The sequence below is a fragment of the Rutidosis leptorrhynchoides genome, chromosome 4, assembly GCF_046630445.1.
Source record: "Rutidosis leptorrhynchoides isolate AG116_Rl617_1_P2 chromosome 4, CSIRO_AGI_Rlap_v1, whole genome shotgun sequence".
NCBI classification, from domain to species: Eukaryota; Viridiplantae; Streptophyta; class Magnoliopsida; order Asterales; family Asteraceae; genus Rutidosis; species Rutidosis leptorrhynchoides.
The window spans coordinates 582,947,785-582,963,056 of NC_092336.1; the positions used below are offsets into that span (position 1 = coordinate 582,947,785).

At 34.7% G+C, this 15,272-nt stretch overlaps 3 protein-coding genes across 6 annotated transcripts; 1 reads left to right on the forward strand and 2 right to left on the reverse strand.

Annotated features, from left to right (window-relative positions):
• Positions 1 to 703: 703 nt before the first annotated feature.
• On the reverse strand, positions 704 to 3,805 carry LOC139839726 (probable plastidic glucose transporter 1). 4 transcript variants are annotated; one of them, XM_071829867.1, is made up of 12 exons: positions 3,528 to 3,805; positions 3,326 to 3,437; positions 3,014 to 3,214; positions 2,768 to 2,867; positions 2,459 to 2,571; positions 2,272 to 2,365; positions 2,026 to 2,182; positions 1,796 to 1,942; positions 1,634 to 1,707; positions 1,393 to 1,481; positions 1,180 to 1,294; positions 704 to 1,016 (listed from the first exon to the last, which is right to left on the reverse strand). In XM_071829867.1, the coding sequence occupies exons 1-12, from the start codon at positions 3,727 to 3,729 to the stop codon at positions 822 to 824; spliced, it is 1,599 nt and encodes a 532-aa protein (XP_071685968.1). In that variant the 5' UTR covers positions 3,730 to 3,805; the 3' UTR covers positions 704 to 821. The 4 variants fall into 4 exon arrangements, with proteins under 4 accessions (XP_071685968.1, XP_071685967.1, XP_071685970.1 ...); XM_071829866.1 differs by having other exon boundaries at positions 3,326 to 3,440; XM_071829869.1 differs by having other exon boundaries at positions 3,326 to 3,440; positions 3,522 to 3,660.
• An 888-nt stretch (positions 3,806 to 4,693) lies between these two features.
• Positions 4,694 to 8,217, forward strand: LOC139845511 (protein NRT1/ PTR FAMILY 6.4-like). The gene is made up of 5 exons (XM_071835762.1): positions 4,694 to 4,772; positions 4,876 to 4,981; positions 5,081 to 5,298; positions 6,094 to 6,635; positions 7,141 to 8,217. Exons 1-5 carry the CDS (start codon positions 4,770 to 4,772, stop codon positions 8,018 to 8,020), a joined length of 1,749 nt encoding a protein of 582 aa, XP_071691863.1. The 5' UTR covers positions 4,694 to 4,769; the 3' UTR covers positions 8,021 to 8,217.
• A 1,948-nt stretch (positions 8,218 to 10,165) lies between these two features.
• LOC139845513 (uncharacterized) lies at positions 10,166 to 11,808 on the reverse strand. The gene is made up of 5 exons (XM_071835764.1): positions 11,404 to 11,808; positions 10,939 to 11,060; positions 10,746 to 10,837; positions 10,582 to 10,668; positions 10,166 to 10,499 (listed from the first exon to the last, which is right to left on the reverse strand). Exons 1-5 carry the CDS (start codon positions 11,754 to 11,756, stop codon positions 10,392 to 10,394), a joined length of 762 nt encoding a protein of 253 aa, XP_071691865.1. The 5' UTR covers positions 11,757 to 11,808; the 3' UTR covers positions 10,166 to 10,391.
• Positions 11,809 to 15,272: the final 3,464 nt, after the last annotated feature.

A 15,272-nucleotide genomic window follows, 5' to 3' on the forward strand; every position in this document is an offset into this window, starting at 1 on the left:
AGCTATATATGTTATGTTTCACTAATGTTTTTAACTTGTAACTGACTAATCCAAATTTAATGTCAAATATTCCCCTTCCCCTATAAAAAGAATCAAAGAGGTAGAAGCAATACACAAAATAAAAGTGATATACACATATACACCTACTAGTTTCATTCCAAATGGCAATCTTTCTTTTATTTTTGATTTTCACCTCAGGTTACTTACTCTTCTCCATGTTCTGTTCGGTGTTTTAGTAATGTTAATTTTCGAATAGCTTTCTTATCTTTAAGTTGTTACAGGTATATCGAACTTCGCTCAAGTCACAGACGCCATAAGTCTTTGTTCGTGCCATAAAGACTCCGATTGTGCAAATATTGGTTGCCCACGAAAAGTTCGTCCAGCTTTGTGCATTTGTACTTGTTTCTGTCTAGGTCCCGGTGGAGAACTCATAACACCACCTGCTATTGATAATAGCACAAATGTAGATGCCGCCAACAGTCCTACAACAAGTGCAACTTTAAGTCCAGTTCCAAGTCCAACACAGATAGACATATAAAGTATCTATTACATTCTTGAGCAAACATATATAAATAATATAAAATAAATAAACGAAATTACATGAATATGAGGAAGTGTAACATTTACAAACAACATCCTTGAAGGACCTACAGAACAAGATGTATTGTGTTGTGTAGTTGTATGTTTTAATATATGCTCGTGGTAGCCAAAATGTCATATATCTTATTGAAGGCTTAACTATATACAAACGTGTTACTATTAGAAATACATTGAGTGGTAGCGTATATATTGGTTCCTTCTTAAAGTCGAAAAAACTATCCCTAATCACGCTTTGTGAAGTTAGGGTTAAGTGACATTTCGATTTCTTCAAGAGACCGCCCTTTAGTTTCAACTAAGAAAGAATAAGAGAATACAGCTGCCAATAAAGAAACTGCACCGAAGGACCCGTAAACTGGTGCAACCCCAAATCTTTCTATCAGCTCAAGGAAGAATAAGCCAACCATGAAATTACACACCTGTTTTTGCATTTCATACATAATCAACGTTTAATCTCAAATACACAAAAAGTAATATGGCCAAAATTGAGATTCAATGATATCGGAGGCAAATGAATTTATCTCCAGTTACTGTTTTTTTTTGGAGGATTAACTATTTAGTAATCAAGTAATATAATTGTACCCAGTGAACTGAAAAACTGAAGCTCATAATTTTCCCGCGTGCCCTGCTGCTGCTAAGCTCAGGTATAATAAGACCAGTTACTGGACCAGCTCCAATTGCATAAGTCAACATGTACCTTACATACATAATGTAATAATATAACATATATCAGAAATATATAGATGCTCTCCCAAAGAGTAATGGTTAAAACAGATAATAATTGGTTAAGCTTACAAGATTGTCCCAAGTATAGATAAGTTGTTACGCAACTCTCCATCTACAGGAAAGCTGATAGCAGAAACAACAAGAAACATGGATACTGCCTGTAAAGTAATATAATTTCAGTTTAGTGCGAGCGAGATAAATATTTGTAAACAACACAATTGTCTGTGTAACATATATATGAAAATGTCTTTTCATCTCAAATAGATTATATAACATTTTAGGGAGAACTCTTTAGTTTAATACGTCTTACCATTCCCAGGTAACTTCCAATAATAAGTTTTTGCCTCCCTTCCTTATCAACCAAGTATAAAGAACAAAGTGCACCTGCAAGCCATTAACGTGATAAATAGAGATCAGCTGGATTTTTAATCATGTGAATCAAGAGTTATGTACATAATATCAAATTAAAAACCTGCAAAATTTGTAAGTCCAACATATAAGCTCGCCAATGCACCGTTTGTGATTCCAGCATCTTTAAAAGTCAATGAGGAAAAATAAAGAACTGCATTGATGCCAGCAAATTGTTGCAGTACAAACAGAGTGCCTCCAATTAAAGCAACTACAGTCATAAAAACACAGTCCAGCTCAAATTTATTCTCCGTTAAGTAACAATGCAAATTTTTATATAATACTATATATTACCTCTAGAATGTGGTTCCTGTAGTAGCTCTGACCATTTGCTGTCCAAATCACCACCATCGTTCTTAAGAACAGACTGAAATTCATCGATGCTTCTCTCAACTTCTGATGGTCCCCACAGATTTGAGATAACTTGTTTCGCCTGATCAAGCCTCCCAGCCTTTACAAACAATTAATCAATCAATCAATCAAAAGTATATATTTTTATATAATTTAGTAAATTTATAAAAGTATATACTTAGAACCTACTTTGCATAGCCAGCGTGGGCTCTCTACAGCAAACTGCATACCCGATGCTAATACAAAGCCAGGTACACTTGCAATATAGAGCATTGTTCTCCACCTGTAACGAGTTTGCTAAACTATCAGATATTATATAACAAGAACGGAAATTAACCCAAAACAGCACAAGGTGACAAAAGGTAAAAAATGTTACCAATGAGGATCATTTTCCGAGAAAATTCCTAGAAAAAGTGAGGCTATTATACCAGTACATGTGCCAATTTGACACAAACTACCCAAAGAACCCCTATATTTTGTTGGACCGACCTGAAAATAATTGCGAGTACTTTTAGCACCAATGCAACATTTGGTTTCCATTTTATGCAAGTCTAATATGCAAATTTTGTATATCTATATGTAGTGTTTATATATGTATCTACGTATGTATGTATGTGTGTTGCATCACGAACCAACAGTTATAAACGACCAACAAATTCAGAAATTAGAACCCTCAGAAGTATACCTCTGATATATAAATAGGAACAAGAACCGCGTTTGCGCCAATACCAAGACCCACGAGAAACCGTCCCCACAATAACTGATCCAAAGAAAGAGCTTGTGCACTATCAAAACAGAGCACATCAAAACCACTTTCAATAAATAGCAATCTATATCAAGAACAACATAGCTTAATAAACCGAAACCGTAAACATCTAAAAGATAACTACTACTCCTATTATATATTATAAATTCAAATGAAAAAGAATACCTTAAAACCGCACCAAGAATGAGCGGTATTGTATCAACTTGAAGCGTTCTCCTAAACCCGAGTCTGTCAACTAGATAACCAGCACCTGCACTGCCTAAAAAAGCACCTGCAATAAAAATGCTCACCACAAGCCCTTCAAGTATCGAATTCCCTTCAAACCCTAGCTCTTTTGCTATAGATACAATTGGCCCATTCATTACCCTATATCACACCATTACAAGATATTATTCAAATTCATCAACTACTAATCGAATTCATAAGTTAATCACTAAAAAATATATGAAACATATACATGTATAAATCGATATTTACCCGATATGAAACCCGAAAAGGAAATTCGACATAGATGCAATAAGTATATGAGGAAATGCAGGTATCCACCCGACGTCGTTTTCTTCTTCTTTTGATACATCACTTTCATTTCCTGCTACACATAAAAAAAATCAAAAATATAATAAAAGAAATCAACAACTTTATTTATTTATTGTATGAAAATAGGAAATGAAACCTCAACTGGAATCAAGTAGTTCAGGAAGCTGTGGATTTTTGTTGCAATAAGCTTTGAAATCTCTCAACGGTGATAAATTGAGTACACGAAAAGATCGGCGAGTTGAAAAGTTAGCATGAAGGATTGGATTGAATGTCGGAAGTGTACGGTTGCCGGAAAATGGAGTCAACCGCGGGGAGTATACGGCGGCGACGGCAGTAGTGGCCATTGGATCAGATTAATGATAGCATCTGTACCTCTCATTCAGAAAGAGTGACATGTTAGATTTCATTAAGCTTTCTATAATTTTAATTGTACTTGACTTTGTGATTTTAATAATCTTATTAAATTTTGTTGTTAGAAAAAAAAAAAAAAAAAAAAAAAAAACAAAACCTTCTTGTGAACAGTAGCAAAAGCGGGAAATTTTTTAACAGGGGGCGAACTTTTTTTTTTTAAAGTGTAGCTATTTTTTTTGGGCAAAATATGGAGATTTTTGAACAAAATTTGGAGATTTTTTGGCAAAATTTAGAGGTTTTGGGGCAAAATATGGAGGCTTTTGGGGCAAAATACGAAGAGTTATGGGCAAAATAAAAAATCCACCGGGGACAAAATCGAAAAATTCAAAATTTTTACACTAAAAATTGCAAATCCACTGGGGGCGACTGCCCCACAGCTGACGCAACTCCGTCCCGACGTCTCACTACTACTTAATTAATTAACGGCTACACTTTTTCATAACCTGAGCTTTCCTTAACCAGTTGACCTCTCGATCTACTTACTGCAGCCCAGGAATAAAAACGTCGTCTAGGCGTTACCTGTTGCTCCGATCTCCCCTACGCCTAGGACGTTGTCTGGGCCCACCAAGAGCCATAGTTAGTTGCTGTTTCCATTTGGTAGTTTTTTTATCGTTGTTGATACCGGCAAGACACAGCCAGATGATGTCTGCCCCTTTGCCCCTTAATATTACCGCCCTGCTTGTGAAAAAATATATATGAAGTGAAGATAATAATTGGATACAAAATGTCATTTGATTTATTTTTGGGCATGTGTATTTCTAGTTCAAAGTGTATTTATTCTTTACCACCAATATATTCCACTGGTTAACAATAAATTTAGTTTTCCTTATTTTTCTTGCTTCCACTTATAGGTACCTTAATTTCAGTATAACCTCCTCTCAAGAACAGTTTCACAGCAATCAAACAAAGCATACCATTTTGCTTTTAAAATCATCATATCATACACACTAGTATAGCAATCACATTCAGAGAAATGGTTAACTAATACTCTTAAATATCTTCATATATATATTGAATTGAATATTACTTGTGTATATGTATCATTAACATTACTTATTCATTTGCTTTATTCTTAACAGGTGTCTTCTGATTCAAAATCTAACAATGACGAGACGCTGGATTATAAAGGGAATCCTGCTGACATGTCTAAAACTGGCGGATGGCTTGCAGCCGGACTCATTTTAGGTGCTTATCGACTACTTATATCAGTTGAAACCATAAACTGAAATATGACTGTAGATATACAAAAATGTCACATTGACACAATGCGTATCTTACCTGCAGTTACTGAGCTGTCAGAGAGAATTATTGTGGTAGGCATAGCAATGAACTTAGTCACATATCTCCAAGGACAATTGCATGTTAGAGCATCAGATTCGGCAAATGTTGTGACAAACTTTATGGGGTCTCTCAATATGTTTGCGCTTTTTGGAGGATTTATTGCGGATGCTAAACTTGGCCGTTACATGTCTATCGTGACATTTGCATCTATATGTGCTTTGGTAAGTTTTCAAGATTCAAACTTTAGTCGTTTCTTGAACCATGTGTATTATACGGTCCTAAAGAAGGAAAAAGGGAAACCATGGTAATGTAGAGGTGGCAAGATGAGCATGTCAAGCGGGTTGGGTAAGGGGTGAAAACTATACTTAGCAAACATGATCCGAAACCTCAAAAAGAGGTCCATTAGGTTGAATGCACAGATCATTTGGTCCGTTCACATAGTATCTGAGTATTTTGAAATGGGTCCAACGGGTCGTATGAATGTGTCCAACGGGTTCAAGTGAAAACTAAAGTCAACGGGTCGTATGAATATGTCTTACAGTCCATTCACGAAACACAAAACTTTGAGAAAAAGATGGAATACTTTTTTGTTTGAAAAAGGGTCTCAACCCAACTCATTTAGACCGACGCATTTGACCCGTTTGAAACATATGACCCGTTCGACTCGAACTCATATAGAACCAAACCTATTGACCCAATCCAAACCCAACCCGACCCAATTGTCAGGCATAATAAAAAGACGTTCAACCCAACCACAAATTATTTCTCAGCTCCATAGAAAACTCTCGGAGTTGAGTTATATACAAAGAAATTAATTAAAATAAACAAAATCCATGAACGAATAATTACAAAAGGTTATCTCCTTTAGAGATAGAGTTTCGCTTTCAACGGTGTTTTACATGTTCGACTCATTTAACATGTCGGTCTTTTACCTCAACGTATTTGACCCGTTTGAGATAAGTATAACCCAAATGTACCTATACAGTAAATGACAATAGCAAAATTTGTTGAAACAGGGTGTGGGAATTCTTACAATAGCAACCACCATCCCTAGTTTCAGGCCACCCCCATGTGACACTTCGAGTCCACAAAAATGCATACCGGCAACCGCAAGTCAACTAGCTATGCTCAACATAGCCCTTTACACCATAGCATTTGGTGCTGGTGGCATAAAGTCAAACGTTTCAGGATTTGGGTCTGATCAATTTGACAAGTCAAACCCGAAAGAAGAGAAAGCAATGGTTTACTTTTTCAACAGGTTCTACTTTGGTATAAGCCTAGGATCTATCTTTGCGGTAACCGTTTTTGTGTATATACAAGATAATGTTGGTAGAGGATGGGGGTATGGGATAGCAGGTGGGACCATGGTTGTAGCTATTCTTTTGATGCTGAGCGGGACAAGTTTTTATCGGTACAAGAAACCGCAAGGAAGCCCATTAACTGTTATATGGAGAGTAATATTTTTGGCTTACAAAAATAGGAAACTTTATCACCCTGATGATCCTACCTACTTGAATGGTTACAGCTCCTCAAAAGTCCCATACACACGCAGATTCAGGTAAATCAAAACCCAAGTTGACCCATTAAAGATAAATCATAACCCGAATTGACTCTATCATAACTACATTTTGCTGACGAGTGTTGAATCTAACGGTGCGTTTGATTACCCCTTAATGGAATGGTTCAGCGCTACTGAACCATTCAACATTCATCGCGTTTGTTTGTAAATGCTTAGTGACATATGGTTCTGAATTGTTCAACTTTATGTTGAACCATTTGAAACTGAAATACTCTCTTAACCATTAAGCACTTAAATTTAATGTAATATCCTCTTTAAATTATATCAAGACAAGATTACTTATTAAACAACTGTTTTTTTTTTTTATTTGTGCAAAATATATATAAAGTAATTTTACATCATTTATATTGTTCATTCAAAATGATTATTAAACAGTCTATTGTTATTCAAAACCAACTTCAGTCAGAACCTTTGAATCATTCCGATTCAGCGCTAAATCATTCAGTTTTATCAAACGCAACCTAAGTAGCTACTATTTTTACAGGCGTCTTGATAAAGCTGCATTATTGGATGACAACTGCAAGTTTACAGAAGAAGATAAAAGCAACCCATGGCTAGTTTCAAATGTGACTCATGTTGAAGAAGTAAAAATGGTGATAAAGCTCATGCCTATATGGTCAACAAACATCTACTTTTGGACAGTTTACTCTCAAATGAATACTTTTTCCATTCAGCAAGCAAAAATAATGAACCGAAAAATCGGTAGCTCTGAAGTACCAGCGGGCTCGTTTGCCACCTTCTTATTCGCATCCATTCTCCTATTTACCTCCATTAACGAAAGAGTAATTGTTCGTCTTGCTAGAAAAATAACCCGTGATCCAAAAGGACTCAGATGTCTTCAAAGAATTGGAATCGGACTTGTTCTGGCAGCTATGGCAATGGTAGCCGCTGCTATATGCGAGACAAAAAGGCGGGAAATGATGGTTGATCACAAGATTATAATAAGCTCCTATTGGTTGGTCCCACAGTTTTTCTTGGTTGGCGCTGGTCAAGCGTTTTGTTACGTCGGTCAACTTGAATTTTTCATAACAGAAGCACCCGAGAGGATGAAATCAATGAGCACAGGATTATTTCTTAGTACTTTATCGATGGGGTTTTTTGTGAGTACCATATTAGTGTCATTGACCACCATGTTTACTCATGGAAGCTGGCTTAAAAGCAATTTGGATCAAGCAAAGCTAGAAAACTTCTATTGGATGCTTGCAGTTATTGGAGTGATCAACGTTTTCTACTTTTTAATTCTAGCATCTCGACATCAGTATAAAACAGTGCATTATGGTGAAACGAGTAATTCTTCTGATAAAGATATCGAGGTTCAGAATATTGAAAACAATGCAAGTGGTAAAGGTAAGGAAGTAGTCTAGTACACATATCTTGGTGCGATATGAATAATGTGATTCACACAGGTAATGGTCAGATATATATTTTCTGCAATTGCATATAAACTCAGAGGGAGTTATATAAGAATGAGAAGTGAGATAAATTTGATCAAGTTACATACTGTAAAAGGACAGTCAATGTCTAGATGATAAGCATTCGGAGTCAAATGTACATGTTGTAACGCAAGATAACCATTTCATGAATCGAATGTTTCCTATTGACAGTTTAGTAGTGACTATCGATGATTGCTTGATTGAAATAAATTATAAGAAGTTCAATTTAACATATTGTCTTTTACCTGTGTTAACTGTACTATAACATATCCATGTATCTGTTTACCACCCAACAAACCTTGAAATCCAGCACAACCAGCACACACAGAAAGTACACTAACATACGTAGCTTCGTTAGGCTTCACTATACAATCACCCTTTCCACTATCATCCATTTAAAAAACCTAATTGCGTTCTCGTGACAATCTATTTTCTAATAAATACTAATGACACTAGTCCACGAATAAACGTCCTTCACCAACATCCACTCAAAAAAAAGCATTACTATATCCCCATTCGTACAATACCCATCAAGCATCGCATTACACGAAACAAGACACGAGTCAGACATTTCATCAAACACCTTGCGGGCATACAATAAACACCCACATTGCACATACATGTTGATAAACGACGTTCGAACGAATGGGTCAGCTAATACGCCGCACTTCAGGGCTTGTGTATAAAGGAGTTTGTCAATGAGGGAAGGGGTTGTTATATAAGAAGCAATTGATACAAGAGCTTTGGTTAGTGAAGGGAAAGTGTGGGAGTTTGGGGGGATGTTGTGGGCTAGCATTTCTATGAAAAGGAGTAAAATGGTGTGTGGATTTCGGATGTTGAGGTAACCTTGGAGATAACTAGTTGTTTTGATGAAATGTTGAAGGTGTTGGAGTAAGCTAGTTTCTTGGATGGTGATTTTATATGAACGCTGTTTAACACAAATATTTGGATGGTAATTTAAGTTAACACTTAACATTCGACTGATGTACTGGATATAATGTTAATGCCGTTGCACATGGATGGGATTGGTTTGACCTCTCGCTCGGAATTAACCCGCCGCCGACAGATGTCCCATGCCTTCCGGGTTTAACTCACTTAAAGTCCTATCTATGTTTCTACAATGGCCCAAGAACACGCTCATTCTTCAGCCGTAGAGAGACTTTTGAATTGCGAGTGATGTGCTAATTGGGTCAAAATTATTGGACTTGGCAAGGGTTTCATGAAATAGCTCGGTATAACATTTGGTAATCCGCCGAGAGCTTATATCTGCAAGAAAAACGAGGCGAGCACATCGAAAAATGTGCTCGGTGGTCTCTGCTGGCACCACGAAAAAATGATAGGACTCATATGTGTCCACGTCAAGGTCATGTTAAGTTCACAGGCGTCTTAAACTCGAAGCAGATTGTTAAAGAGATTCACTAGGTTGGTTGCATTCGAACATATGCATTTGATAATAATATTGTTACTTCCTGCAAGATTGTTGTTTGTGGAAGTATGCAATGAGATAAAGACCTTGTTAAACATATATGCAATTGGTAGTGATACTGCTACTTGGCTGATATAGCTTGTGGTAGTTTGTATTGTATTCATCATTCAACAATCATTTTTGCATGCTAATAAGAATGGCTAAGTTTATATGTAAAAAGGTGCGTGTTATCAAAGTTCAGAGTACCGATAATAATACTAATCGCTAAAATTAATACAAGTAGATATAGATTTTAACTATTTTAACAGGGTGGCTTCCGGCATCTGATTGACTGGCTAGGACAGTTTTTGCTATTGGGTTCTTACGCATTTCTTATTATAGGTATATTGACCCGTTCGTCTATACGGTACTGTAATAGATACCATAACTCTTATTAGATTGTCTAAGATGATCAAGTTAAGTCATTTTAACATTCCTGTTAGGTCTGCTATTGATACATATTCAACCGAAATGAATTACACATGGATGAGGCAACTTGTGGCATGGAAATACAGAGCTGGCTTAGACTACAAATTCGACGATGAAGAAGTAAACTATAGTACGTCAAATAACAGGCACTAGAATACTAGAATCAAACTTCTATTAGCATCACAATTATTATTATGGTATTCATTATTCAAAGTGTAAAACATGTGTTTATATACTACTATATCACTGCTTCTAGCAGAAACTTTTAAATCTCTTATACAACAAGATGGACTAAATTATTTATTCATATTACATCTTTACACAACAACAATCATGGAGACGTATATAACAAAATCAAGAAAGAAAAATAAAGCAAAGAAGAGCTTTAGTGACTTATTGACTTATCGGTTAGGTAGATCTTTTGGCGTTCAACATTCTTGAAAGCTCCTTCACCAAAGGCTTCTCTGTTATATCTTCCTTTTTCTGCACATGCCATTTGTTTGCTACACCTTCCGCCTGAAATTTTTACAAATTTCTTTATAATGCATACAGTAGTTAACTTAAAATCTTGAATTTAGATCATCTAAATGTAACATACCCAAGTTCTTAAAGGGGCCACTTGATCTTTAATTGCATCAAATTTTGGCTGAACCATATCTTTTCCTTTTATTCGAATATCATCTGTCTGCGAAACACTTTCTAGTTATGAATTATGATATACAAGAAAATGAAAGAATCGTATAAAGAATAAAGGTCACTTACAGTATGTAACTCAAGTTGTGAGACTGCAAGTCCGATAGTTAGCGTGGCTCCGCCAAAGACAATGGCAGTTGCAGCAGCAAATGCTTTGGCAACTAGACACATAAATGATAAAGGAAGATTAAACATTTTAATCTTTATACAACATTTAATCATAATATCATAACATCATAACGTAACATAGAAAAAAACTTACTTTGTGATAAACCAACAGCTGCTGCCTTCAACTTCTCGGCATTAATAGGCGTGTACTTGTCCGTACGGAGTTCATTCGCAGTTGAAGCGGAAAATGAATTATCTGAGTTTGGCAACTGCCATCTGCATGTCAACTAAAACCTTTCATATCTATTTATTTATTGGGCTTTGCTAACGACAACCCTAACGGTTGTGGTGTCGTTAACGCTCTTTAAACAGTTATACATAGCGGTTACTTATTAAACTTAATCACAGACTTCAAGATATACACAGAATTGCTGCTGGCAATTTATTGAACCCTTTATATCAAAACGACACTATATAACATTAGTAAACGGTAAATAACTGTAATGTAATAAGTACCTATTCAAACTCAATCATTTGACTACTTGTACAGAAAATGTGCAATTTATATTTTAGAGTAACTATTAAACTTAACCAGAGTATGTTAATAATTCAGAAGTACCTTTTGGGTCCAAAAGTAACTTGAGGTAGTGACACGTAAGCCCTAAGAGGGTTAATAGCATCACGCGAAACAGAAGACACACCGCCAATTGTTTCATCAGACTGAAGAATCCACTTCGATCCATTTGATAGAGTTGAATCAGAGGGTGGTTTGAAAATACCTGACGGTAAATTGTGTTTCAATATCTCGGGTAAAATATCGGCACCGTTTTCGTGAATTGTGGGCGCCGGAGTAGCGCGGGAAGTGGTGGGTTTATTAATTTTATCAGCGAGACGGCCGACGGCTTGTTTGGATTCTTGTAAGAAGTAGGCGCCTTCTTTTCCTGCTGCTAATCTTCCGACCAAAAAACTCATTTCAAAATTGTTGATTTGGGGCTTTTTTTTTGGAAGGTGAAATTTGTATGTGGTGATTTATATATGGTGTAATATATAATATATATGGGTTTTTCTTTTTTAAATCTGAATAATGTTTGGTGGAACCCTTTTTTTTTAGTATATATTTATATTTATTGTTTTGGATTTTAAAAGTTCATTTCCTTTAGATTTTGATTTTAAATATTTTTTTATTATATAATATTTAATAAAATTTAAAACTTTCTAATGAAAGGCCTTAGAAATGTTTTATCACTTTATGTGATTGTAAATTTAAAATAGTCAACCCTCTGCAAATAACTTCTCAAAATCATCACATTGTATAACATGTTATGCATACTTTTATTTTTTGAATGGCAGATTTAAGGATTGTCATTAGAAAATTTTAAAATTTATATGAATTGATTGAATTTTTTAAATTAATTTTTACTAATGTAACTTTCAACATGTATTATATAATACAATTTTTTATATAATTCTTTGTGATGATGGCTTAGAATCGGTTGAGCATACGCTTCTCTTTTGTTCGCACGCTCAAGAGATTTGGTGTCGTATCTTTAAATGGTGGGATCGCGGGAACTTCTCATATTTTTCATTATCAGATCTCCTTCGTGATAGTGCTTCCGTGAACTTAATTTGGCAAGGGATCCTTTGGGTAACATCTTACCTTATTTGGAAAAACCGCAATAATAAAGTTTTCCATAATAAGTGTTGGAACGCCCCGGTAGCTCTTTGTGAAATTCAAGCGATATCGTATGATTGGTTTTCGTGCAAATATAAAGGCGTCAAAATCGATTGGAATACTTGGTTAACAAATCCGAATATTTACTTGTAGTTTTTTGTTGTTCGGGTTGAGTTGCTATCTCCGCGCTCTCCTCCCATGTTTTCGGGTTGTTCGTTGTTTTTTAGGGGGCTTTTTTAGTATCCTATCTCGTATTGTTCTTTTCTGTTTCTATTTAATATAATTCTCCTTGCTTTTCAAAAAAATAAAAATAAATTATATAATACAATTATACAAAATTTATGTTACAAAATAAAAGTTTTAAAAGTTAAACATTACATTTATTATGATTTATTATGTAGAGGGAGTATATAAGACAAGATTTAACACTTTTTTGAGGTTTTTTGACCCACCACATCACCATGGGCTACAATGCGACGTGATGAAATGAAAATTTTGTTGGCGTGATGGGAGCATCATGAGAAGATGTGACGATCGCTCCAAATCCATATGGACAATACGTCATTCATCGATTTCATTGCGAGGTATTTGACCTCTATATGATACGTTTTGTAAACATTGCATTCTTTTGAAAAGGCACACCATAAATGAATATTTAAATCAAAGGTTTTCGACATCTGATGATTTCTACATATAGACAATCATCGTAATATAATAGTTTACAATGATACTTCTGTTGACAATGCAGTCAAAATAAGATACATGGTGATGATTTGGTGAATGCAACGTTTCCTTGAAAAGTATGTCATGTAAGACTCCATGCACATAGCTTGTCTAACATATAAGCAAACGGCGGAAGACTTCTAGGAAACCTGAGAATAAACATGCTAACAAGTGTCAACACAAAGGTTGGTGAGTTCATAGTTTTATTGTTTCGTATAATCTGTATATAAAAGTGGATCACAAGATTTCAGTTGTTTCATCCAGAAAGGTTTATCAAAAGTTTGTCAATAGATTCTACGTAACAGAGCACCCTGGTAACTAAGCTTTAACGTTATAATGATAAATACCCCATTCGTTTTAATACACGCAAACCAACGTGTCCTAAACTCAAATAACACACGTCCGTTAAAAGGCTAGCGCTCTAGCTCGGACGGGGATGTCAAGCCCTATGGATCCATATTCTGTTATTCGCGCCCACCAGTCCATATCCTATGTACTGGCAGCTACTAGTTACCAAAGCTAAGGGATTTTCTGTTCAAACTCAGTGTAGAATTAAGTATGTACTTGTATCCATTGCGTTTAAAATAAATTGCATGTATTCTCAGCCCAAAAATATATATTGCAAAAGCAATTAAAAAGGGAGCAATGAAACTCACCTTAGCAGCACATAAAGTTGTTCATCGTAATGTGACCGAAACTCAGAATATCAAATAATCCTAGATCTCAACCTAGAGAATATATGTTGGTCAATAAATGTCTATCAAGCTAGGTCAGGTCATAGTGTCTCACAATCCTAATGCTCGAGATCGACATACAAAAGTTATCCAAAGTCGTTTCAAAAAGTCAATTTTGACAATAGTTCAACAAACGAGACGTACCTTATATAAGGATTCATTTACTCGGTTGGTAATAGTTAAAAGTTCACTTTATCAATCTCGTAAATAAGTTGTTTAAATCTTAATTGTAGATTCAAAAGCAATTTCAATTAACGTCAATCATAATTCAGTTGATCATATCTTTTAATCCGTTCATCAAAACTATTCGATATCTAAATGAAAAGTTATTGATTTTTCGTCAGCTTTCCAAAAACATGTATATCATATACCTTTTACCAGTAGTATATGTATTTAATTAGTGATTCATTATAAACTGTTTAACGACGAAATTTAGTATACAAGCATGCATAAACATATATACTCGAGCACTAGACATGGATACACAATTAATTTATAAAAGATAAAATATAAATGCTTACGTATCAATATTGTGATTCAATATTTCAGAAAAGTATGTAGACGCAACGAAGATGATAAACACTAGTTTGACTTATGAGCAATACCCTCGAACAATACCCATAACCTCCTTAGTAGTAACTCATAGTTTCCTTAGCTCTATCCCGCTTGAAAATCCATTTTGAAAGTGACACGCTCATGACCTCGTCGTAGTATTTTAAGTGATATAATTAATAATAATAATAACAATAATAATAATAATAATAATAATAATAATAATAATAATAATAATAATTTAAATAAATAAATAACTTATGGAGTAATATATGTGTAAATAAACTCGAGCAGAAACTGGCCTTTTGTAGTGACCCGAACTTTTCCATATTTATATATATATATTAAATAAAATTGTTATTTACATGATTAAGTGTTTCCAACATGTTAAGCAATCAAAATTGTTAAGACTTGATTAATTGAAATAGGTTTCATATAGACAATTGACCACCCAAGTTGACCGGTGATTCACGAATGTTAAAACTTGTAAAAACTATATGATGACATATATATGGTTATATATATAGTTAAGATGATATTATGATATGTAAACATATCATTAAGTATATTAACAATGAACTTCATTTGTAAAAACAAGACTACTAACTTAATGATTTTGAAACGAGACATATATGTAACGATTATCGTTGTAACGACATTTAATGTATATATATCATATTAAGAGATATTCGTACATCATAATATCATTATAATATAATAATTTAAAATCTCATTTGATATTATAAACATTGGGTTAACAACATTTAACAAGATCGTTAACCTAAAGGTTTCAAAACCACACTTACA